The sequence below is a fragment of the Sinocyclocheilus anshuiensis genome, unplaced genomic scaffold (assembly GCF_001515605.1).
Source record: "Sinocyclocheilus anshuiensis isolate Anshui unplaced genomic scaffold, SAMN03320099.WGS_v1.1 scaffold920, whole genome shotgun sequence".
Lineage (NCBI taxonomy): Eukaryota > Metazoa > Chordata > Actinopteri > Cypriniformes > Cyprinidae > Sinocyclocheilus > Sinocyclocheilus anshuiensis.
Window position 1 is genome coordinate 298,066 of NW_015552604.1, and position 9,910 is coordinate 307,975.

The 9,910-nt window shown below is 35.7% G+C and overlaps 2 protein-coding genes across 2 annotated transcripts in view; one reads left to right on the forward strand and one right to left on the reverse strand.

Annotated features, from left to right (window-relative positions):
• Positions 1-2,376, forward strand: part of LOC107665854 (AP-1 complex subunit sigma-2-like) — a 3,950-nt gene extending 1,574 nt beyond the window's left edge. Inside the window, exons 3-5 of the mRNA XM_016456912.1 lie at positions 843-951; positions 1,774-1,911; positions 2,004-2,376. Coding sequence (XP_016312398.1) covers positions 843-951; positions 1,774-1,911; positions 2,004-2,051 — 295 coding nt within the window. The 3' untranslated portion in view covers positions 2,052-2,376. The remainder of the gene's footprint in view (positions 1-842; positions 952-1,773; positions 1,912-2,003) is intronic.
• A 1,240-nt stretch (positions 2,377-3,616) lies between these two features.
• LOC107665852 (zinc finger (CCCH type), RNA-binding motif and serine/arginine rich 2) lies at positions 3,617-8,392 on the reverse strand. The gene is made up of 11 exons (XM_016456910.1): positions 8,210-8,392; positions 8,039-8,118; positions 7,740-7,809; positions 7,533-7,641; positions 7,318-7,404; positions 6,165-6,203; positions 5,953-6,068; positions 5,645-5,858; positions 5,041-5,096; positions 4,837-4,946; positions 3,617-4,699 (listed from the first exon to the last, which is right to left on the reverse strand). Exons 1-11 carry the CDS (start codon positions 8,293-8,295, stop codon positions 3,744-3,746), a joined length of 1,923 nt encoding a protein of 640 aa, XP_016312396.1. The 5' UTR covers positions 8,296-8,392; the 3' UTR covers positions 3,617-3,743.
• Between the last annotated feature and the right edge of the window lie 1,518 nt (positions 8,393-9,910).

Consider the following 9,910-nt stretch of genomic DNA (forward strand, 5'->3'; position numbering starts at 1 on the left):
GCCCCCCCCCCCCCCCCCCATACTAGACCAGCAACTGAAGGTGAACTATTCCATTAATAACTCATTTTAATTATTGCCTTATTATTGCAAGTGCCTTGGTTCCGGAAGTATTGTTTTCCAATTTATTTTTCCATAGGGATTTAAAAAAAAAAAAAAAGAGTTACAAGCTATGAACCAAACCAGCCAGCTACGAGGAGAATCACAACTTCAGTTTGAAGCAAAAAGTATTTGAAAATCAGACAAGACTGTGTATTTAACAGCTTCAATGAGGGAAAAAAACACAATTCCATGAATCATGATGCAAATGACATTACATCCTAGTTTCTCACCAGGGATTCTGCTGTTAAACACGATTATTTAAAAAATAAGTTGAAATAATGTTGGCTGATGGCTTCAACAAAAGCATATACCATCAATTAACAGCCTCGTAGGCTTGATTTGAAATGTTTATAATTTAATGTTAAAAATCGGTTTCCCTGTGGAGAAAATGAATTGGATTTTTACTTCCACAACCTGACTTTTGCGCTTTGTATTATATTTAAGTATTGTCATATTATATTTGTGTACGGTTGAGGTTTTTAAACGTAAATGTAAGTCAATGCTGTCAATTCTCAACTTTTGGTCTATTTTACTGCCCAGTGCTATTTTAATCACAGTCATTATTGCCTTTGATATTGTCAGCAAGTGAGATGAGAATGACTGCTCGGGACAAAATGATCCTGTTTTTGATGGTTTGTAATACTGTGTAGCTTTGCACTGCGGCCAGACAGGAGGAGGAACAGAGAAAAGCATTTTGTTTTCTTTGTACTGTTTGTATTTGGTGAACTTATTTTGCTTTTCAGATATGCCAGCCTGTATTTTTGCTGTGCTGTGGAGGACCAGGAAAATGAGTTGATAACCCTGGAAGTCATCCACAGATACGTGGAGCTGCTGGACAAATATTTTGGCAGTGTGAGTTTTATGTCAGCATTTGCTTTTTAACCTCAAGAAAAATTGCAACTCTTTCTGCATTTACTGCCCTTTCATTGTTCCAACCCTGTATGACAATATGACTCCAAAAAGTACAAAAAATAAAATAAAATCACCATAACGTAGTGCTGCATGATGAATCGTATTTTAATCGTGATCACTATTTCTTCTTCTCTCGATTTATTAAGCATATAATTGTCTGTGATATTTGCCAACTGGCTATTTATACTGAAAAGTTTCATTTTAATTTGGCATTTGCTTTATCTAACACTGGTAACAAGCCTCCACAAGCTTTCATGTTTGCTGTTGCCAGATATCAAGACCTTAAATCCCCCAATCAGGGCTTCTTCATAAATTAATACATTTTCTTCCCAGTGGTTTACTTAATATTCCCAACCATGCACACATGATCTCTCTACATTACAGAAAAAGTGCTGAAAACACCGGCAAACATAAGTTGGAGTTTAGCGATCTTCATTAAAATATCCAGCTCAAATAAAAGTGTAATGCAGCCAGTCTGTTTTCTTTCATATGGTCGTTTGTGCTTTTTGCTGTGACTAAATCTGCGAGCAAATCATGCGAGTTGATTTCACACTCATGTGAAAGTGCAATGATTCTGATGAAATGTAAAAAAAGAGAGAAAAGAATGACAATAGCCGTGATTAATAATCATGATTATATGTTTGAGCAAAATAATCGCGATTAACCGTTTAACCATTATTGCGTTATTGTATTAAACCAATGACTATTGCTATTTAAACTGTAATCTCTCATTGTGAAACTCTCGGTGTGTTTGAACGTCAGGTGTGTGAACTGGACATTATCTTCAACTTTGAGAAAGCTTATTACATTCTGGATGAGTTCATACTGGGTGGTGAAGCCCAGGAGACATCGAAGAAGAACGTGCTGAAGGCCATAGAGCAGGCTGACATGCTGCAGGAGGTGAGGAACACACATACTCTGTGTATATGAAGTGAAAATGTGTCCATTTTTAAGTTTTTGAACGAGTTTTCTCTGATTCTCGCCTCTAACAGGAAGCCGAGACACCACGTAGCGTTCTGGAGGAGATTGGGCTGACATAAATGAGGAGAACTCATCCTACCCAAACACTTACACACATCTTCCTTTCTGTCTTTTTCTGTGGGCATTTTCTCTACGTTTGTATTTTAGGTTAGCTTGCAGGCAAAAGTAGTGTTTGAAATGATCAGCACTTCCTGCATAAACAGTTTGTATTTCTACTGCCAAACATCCGAGGGAATCCAGCACATTGAAATGGTCATCTTAGTTATGCAAATTTCCCATAGTGCTCGGCTGTTTGGATTCAGGTTTGGATCAGTACATGTGTAGCAAAGTTTAGTGTCAGCATCCCCACATTTCTCTGTAGATTTTAAGCATTACCTCTTACCTTCAGCTGCCTTAAAACACTCATTTCCAGCTCACAGTTTGCCAGTATCTTATGCAACTCTCAGTAGATCCAAGTCAATGGGTTGTCACTGTTCAAGACCAAGACTTTCTGAAGTGTTACGGACCAAACACTCTTATTCAAACAGATCATGTAACATCAACATTCAGAATTCATAGATTGTATCAAGGCACAAGTAAACATCAGTATTAGTAAATTCTTGACCAGAATCACTGTAAACACTTAATTGGTTCAGGCATATCAGGCATTTGCCATTCAACAGCTAAACGTTTTATTTCCAATGCCAAAGAATCTTCTTTACCATCCTCATGCCTTTTTTCCTTAAAAGCATCTTTGTATGCTTTCGTATTGGACTTTGATTTTCTGACTTCCTCTTGAAAATGTCTTTTGAAGCTTCATCAAAACAAAAAAAAATAAAAGTCAGATATTGCAATATGATGTGCAAATCTTTGATGATCTTTTACTAATGACAATATAATTTGGTATGTATTCTCATCATGAAATGGAAATGAACCCTAAATGCATCTTAAAGGGATAGTTCACCCAAAAATCAAGTTCTGTTTGTTCCAAACCTCTAGGCGTTACTTTTTTCTGTTTAACACAAAAGAAGACATTATTAAGAAAGCTAGTAACCAAACAGTTCCGATTCCCCATTGACGTCCATAGTATTTTTCCTTACTATGGAAGTTAATGAGGATCAACAATTGTTGGTTACCAGCATTATTAACAATATCTGCTTTTATGTTCAACTGAAGAAAGAAATTCAACTTGAGGCTGAGTAAATGACAGAATTGATATTTTTGGGTGAACTATCCTTATTGTGAACAATTAATGAATGCAAACATTTAATTTAAAATTTACTTTTTGAGCTCATACTTTTTAATAAAAATGTTTATAATTGGAACGTCAGATGTATTTCTGGTGACGTATGCATGACTTCTCCAATCATTTCTGCATTAAACTGCTCTTTTTTTAATACTCAACATCTACTGCGACTTGTGGAATCCATAACTGATGGACAGAACCAAGTCCACACTGTACATTTTTTTCTTTGTCAATAATCTGATGAACGTCACAAGATGGAAGTAAATATCTGCTGCTATTTACGTTATGTCGCGGCGTTAACGCTCACCCACATAATGTCTTTGAGCATCTCAGTGAAAAAGAACAAAATATAATTTCTATAATCAACACATTTCACAAGGTTTTAGAAAACACTAGATTTAATTACAAATGTACAGGCAATGTATTAATCAGCAAAATCAGGCAAACTAGGCATTTTGTCATGCAAACTAAAATAACAACAGCTGCTTTCTGACAACAGAAACACAGTTTATGTATTTTTATGTATCTATCCAGACTGTGTGGTGCTGTCAGATTTGGTAGCATCTAGCGCACAATGGATTTCCTCTTCCGGATGACAACCCTCCAAATTTGTGGTCTGTACTTTATTTACTGGCGAACGTGTGCTGGACGCCACCGCTGTACGTTCTTCGGCAGGAGTTTCTGATTTAGAAGGCATCTCATCACACTCCTCATTCCGGGAGTCTTCATCAGACTCCGAGCTTGAGCTGCGTGATTTACTCTTCTTTCGTTTGTGTTTCTTTTTGCCCTTTTTCTTCTTCTTGCTCTTTTTAGAGTGCTTGTGGTGATGTGCATCCATTCGGTCAGAGTTTTCTGGGCTTTGGCTTTCCCTCCTGTGACTCCTCCGTTTCACTGACCCATTTTTGGACACATGTTCTGGGCTGTTTGATTTTGGCATCTGTCTTCTCGAGTCTGCTGATGTACGTTCGCCTTGCTTTAACTGGTCTCTGCTATGGGATCGGCTCCTGCTCCTTCTGGATTGCTCTCTCTGAGACGCTGATCTTCTTGTCATTGATTGCTCTGACTTCCTTCTCTCTCTGCTTCTGCTACGACTCCGCTTTTCCCTGTTTCGACTGTGTTTCCCTCTGCTGCGACTCCGCCTCTCTCGACTAAGACTCCGCCTCTCCTGGCTACGGCCCCGCCTCTCTTTGCTGCGACTCCGCCTCTCCCGGCTACGACTCCGTCTTCCCCTGTAACTGTACCGCTCACGGCTGTGGCTCCTTCGATCTGTCCTCCAGCGCTGGGATAAGCGCACAGGACTATTTCCACGCTGGAACCACACTCCATCTCTGCTGCCCAGATGGCGACTAGAAAAGCCTCCACTGCGATCAGGGGACATATGAAGATCACGGTCCGCCTCCCAGAATTCATTGTCTGGGTTCCTGAACACATGGAGAAAGTTGCAGTGTTTCCCCTTTGGACATTTCCGCCTGTCGAAAAGACCTGAGAACGTAAGAAAAAGAATATAACCGTATAAGTCATATATAAAGAAAGGCCAAAAATAGTGATAAAATGAAGAAACTAATACTATTTAAAGATTGAGAAATATAGTTTTTTATTTGGACTGATGTTTTCCTTACCACATATGGCTGTTTTCCATCTAGTTACTGGGGAGAATTCACATTGCAGTTGTCTTCCAGCGTACCAGCGGCCATTAAACATCATGAACGCTTCTCTACATTGCTCCTCTCTGCAGGCATATAAACAGAGATATCAAAATAAAATACAACGATTGTAATTTCTCCTCTGCGGCAATGTCTCTAATATAATAATACTGGACTTACGTGTCATACTGAACGTAAACGTTCCCTCTCAAGTGAGGTTCAAAGTTGCAGCTCACCTATTAAAATATGGGAAAATAATGATTGTTAATTTAATTTTTGTTTATTTATTAATTTGATTACAACATACATTTAGAAACTATATTACATTTATTTAATTTAATATAACCTAAATTCATTTAAATCATTTAATGTTTTAAAAAATGAAATTTAAACCAGTGTTATTTTAGTATCATTGAGATGCTATTATTTTGAATCAGTTCTTTTAATTAAATTTTAGTTAAAGTTTCAGTAATTTAGTTTTTTGTCTATATAGTTTTTATTACATTTTATTTCACCAATTTAGTTATTGTACATCAAGTTAAACTATGTGAAAATGAGAAATGTTGCCTTGGCAACTAGCTGAAATAAAGTTTTTATTTTTTTTAAATATATTTTATTTCAGTTAATGTTTATTTATTTCAAGTAACTAACTTTTTTTTTTGGATGGTTTTAATTTTAGTTTCAGTTTTAGTTAGCTATGATAACACTGATTTAAACATTACATTTTATTTTAATTTATTGTTTCCATTATGTTGATGATTTTTAGGTCTTTCATTTAAATTACCTTGAACTGCAAAACCCTCCCTGCATTCTTGAACTCTGGCAGAGCGTCTTCATAGAAATCCAGGAACTGCTGGTGCATTTCCTCCTCGCTGTACTCAAGACTGGCATCAGTGTCGTAGTCATCACGTCTGCTCTGCTCCATCCCGAATGTCACAAACATCCCCCTCACCATCAGAGTGGTGCTGGATGTAGGGTGCTCATGCTTTCGGGAGCACCTGTTAAAAAAAAAATCATTAAAAACAAAAACCTGACCAGAAATTTAATTTTGACTGTCAAAACCCTGTGACAAACTCCTTAATAAATACGTACCGGTCTCCAAACCTACAAGCACCCGTTTTAAGGAAGAAGGGGCAGTTTGCCTTGTCCTTTTCAGTTCCATAATCCTTTGGGGCATCAGGGTTTTTCCAAGGACCACCATTTTCCAGCTAATTGCAACAAAATAATGGAGACTTTTCATGATTTCATTATTATCGAAAACTGCATTTTCCAACTTACATTCGACATGGAAAGCAAGATGTTACCTGACTCTCTGCTTGATCCAGCATTTTCTGTACAGCTTCCTATAAATGGTGCAAACATACACAGTATGGCGGGTGAAATTCTGTGGTGTGCAAGCACATGTCTGTTAGAATTAGTTAAGACAATCTGTCAGATAATGTGTACATTATAGACTAAAGTTATCGGTATTTTGTAATTCAAATCTGACTGTTTATAGCAGGGGTTCTCAAACTTTTTGGGGCCTTACAGAGGAGAAAATGTTCCTTGGACACCCTCATAATTATAACAGTGATTAAGCACATGCATGGTTAAATTAAAATAGCATGTCTAATTAATTGAGAGAACAAACATATACAATTTAACAACAATTTATTAAAATCTTAACGAAAGTTGTATATTTAGGGCCCTATGAAATCTTTTCGATTTTTTCTCAAATTCCATTTTAGTGTTCTCAATTTCCATCTTAATGTTTTAATTAAATTGTACTAATCTAAAAGCATGTCTAATCTAATACATTAGTAAAATGTTAACAACTTAATATTACAATAACATGAAATGTTGTATTATTTATTTATTAACTTCTATGTTGTCTGCTTTAATATTTCTGGATTTGTGATTTCATACAAATTTATTAAAAACTGTGACAATCAAATGAAGGCATTAACAAAACGTAATATTTTCACATGTAATCAAATGAAAATGTAACAATTCCGAATTGTTTTTTGGCCAAGTGCTGCACAAGAGGTTTACTGTTAAAATTAAAACATAGAAGAAAAAATTGTGTGATCAAGTTTTTTACAACAAAAATAAAGTTGTAATAACTGAGAATCCCTGGTTTACAGCACATAATAATTATGTTCTCTTTTGTAGCATCAATAAGCAACATTATCACTATAACACCCAAGTGACATGAAAAGATACATGTTCTTCACTGGAAGTGGACATTTTTGTGTATCTTAGTTAAGGAAACAAAGACAATAATATTCTGCTAAACAAACAATATCACGAAACATAGACTTATGGCACAAGGCGTGTATGTAAAACCATGACTGACAAACTGGAAGCCTTTAAAAGCTGATTTGTCTCAGGTAGATGTCTGATGTTGGTATAAGGTGTAAGAGCAATAGAGGATATATGTAGACATCTGCATCTTTATCCTCCCAGTGCAGGGATCACCTCTCTCTCTCTCTTCTCCTGTTCCTTCTGCTCCCGCTCCTCTTTTTCTTTCCTTTGCTGCTCCTCCCATTCCTCTCTGATCCTCCTCTGTGGTTACAGAAGGACAGAAAAGCAGATATTGGAGCATTATATGTATATCCAAATTGAGAATGACTGCAGAATGTCATGGATTTAATGTTACAGTGACACATTTAATTTTACAGTAGATTGCTCACCTCTTCTTCCTCCTTTCTCTTTTGCGCTACCTCCTCTCTCTCCCTCTTCAGCCCGAATTCTTCCTGTGCAATTCTTTCTCTCTCCAGCCATTCCTGGTGTAATCGCTCACTAGATTATGTGTAGATTAACAGTTGCAGTTTGTCCAATTAATAATAATTTGTCCTATTAACAATATCTTATTTCATACTGAACTTTAAAGGACAAACCTCTGCTCATCAGCTGTCTGTTCTTCCTCATCTTCAGTTTGGTGCTCCTCGTTTTGTGAATGATCTAGTGCTGAAAAAAATGCGTTTATCACGTGACAGATACATATATATATATATATATATATATATATATATATACACACACACACACACACAAATATATATACAGATACACACACACATTTTTATATACATACATAGAGAGTGTATATATACACAAACATATAAACAAATGATAACATACACAAATAACATAAATTGTGTAAATACAACGTAGCTATAATCCAAATATAAATTACCAGCTTCTCTTAATTTAGCAATAGCTTGACGTTTCCTTTTCCTTCTCTCTCGTTTAAGAGCAGCTCGTCGTTGTTTTTGACTAAAAAGAGATTAAATAAATAGGAAATGATTAAAAAGAAGTCTGCTTATTGATTTCTGCACAGCTCCAGAATAAAACCATCATACAACACCTGAGCACAACAGAAGCAGTTTCACACGCATCTAACCGACTTTCAGAGTCAGGCGTCTGAAACGAGCAACAATTATCGTCCGTCATTTTAAGCCATTATTTACACATTTCGCAGGTAGACAGCAACGGCAAAAGCTCTCGATAAAAGCAACACATTTCCCACCAATCATACCACACGCGCGCAAAGATGACTTCACTTTTATCGTCGCACTCTAAACGCGTGTAAACGCGCATGCTCAGATTCGCAGGAAGTCAATTCACTCTAGCGAATCGGTTCATTTGGACGACTCGTTCAAATGAACCACAGCTAGTATTGAATAAATCAGAGCAACTGAAACATTCACTGTGTGTTCTTTATTACTGTTTCATCATTGTTCACTGTTCATTGTTCAGTATTGATATATAGTCTTCTTACTAAGCAAAGTCATCTTGTTTATTCAAACAAATTGAAAAACAAAAACAAGAATACATATAACCAAACTTGACAGGGGTATATAAAAATGGAAAAGGAAAGAAAAAATGGAGAAAAAAAAGCATTGCACATATTTAACAGTTGCATAGATTTGTATTGCTTTTAATTTTAGATATTTTCAAATAGGCCTATTTTTTCGTCAATTTTAAATTATTCACACATAGACATTTTCCATTCTTGATTTTATGAAAATAATTACGATTATAATAATTAAGTTAACAGAGCTGGTAGTAACTGATTACATGTAATCCGGATTACATAATCAGATTCCAAAAATTAAGTACTTGTAATTAGATGAAATTACATTTTTTTTAATTACTTTTTTATTGATTACATATTATTCACACAATAGCAATACATTATTCACAAATTATTGATACTCCCTAATTCCACTTTTTCATCTTTCAAATTTTCCTTTCTAAAATAGCTTACCAATATACATTCAGAAAGACTTCCAGTTTTGTGGACATTGAAACAAAGACCCATCAATGTTCAGGTGGCTACACAGCATTTGACCACTGGATTTACAAAAATAATTGTAAAGTTTTCTCAACATTTCAACATTGCATCAACTACTGATGAACACATTAATTTATATTTGAATTATCACTCAGTAGGTTGTTCAACCATGTATTACTATGTCTTTGGAATGCTTTTTTCTTCCAAACACATTAAAATGCACACATTCACATTATTTCTTATTTACATGTAATGCAGGGATTCCAAGGAATCTCTTTCACCAAACATATTTATTTGAAGCCCCCCCAATGTCCCTGACATTGGTTAATGGTCACATGACAAGCAGATAATCAAATAAATTTTTGTAGAAAGTGCTTTATTTAGATTTTTGTTAAAATGATTTATTTTAATTTTATATTTGTATGATTTAATTATTAGCTTTTCATTAAGCTCGTGAAGCCCCTGTCGTTCCTTCATGAGCCCACGTTTGGGAAACCTAGTTTCACCCAAACTAGATCATTAAAAACAAGTTTAAATGGGTAAATCTTCTAGACATATTTTTGATTCTTCATCTTATTTTCTGGTATACTCCAATTCTTGTTAAAACACACTAGACATGCACTTTTTGTGTGAAATCATATTTATTTTGCCCATCAAAAGTGTGCTGTCACTTTAATTGAGACTCGGCGCCGAAACCGTCGTGTGAATCGACGTCACACGTCAGTGAATTGATGAATCGGTTCGACTGAGTAATAAAAAGAGTCGGTTCAG

What these genes read in the sequence shown, in the direction of transcription:
- LOC107665852 (XM_016456910.1), bottom strand. Translation starts at nt 8,295, where the DNA reads ATGACGGACGATAATTGTTGCTCGTTTCAGACGCCTGACTCTGAAAGT. An exon ending in ACTGCTTCTGTTGTGCTCAG is followed by an intron (nt 8,119 to 8,209) that starts GTGTTGTATGAT and finishes ATCTCTTTTTAG; the next exon opens with TCAAAAACAACGACGAGCTG. An exon ending in GCTTGTAGGTTTGGAGACCG is followed by an intron (nt 5,859 to 5,952) that starts GTACGTATTTAT and finishes TTTTTTTAACAG; the next exon opens with GTGCTCCCGAAAGCATGAGC.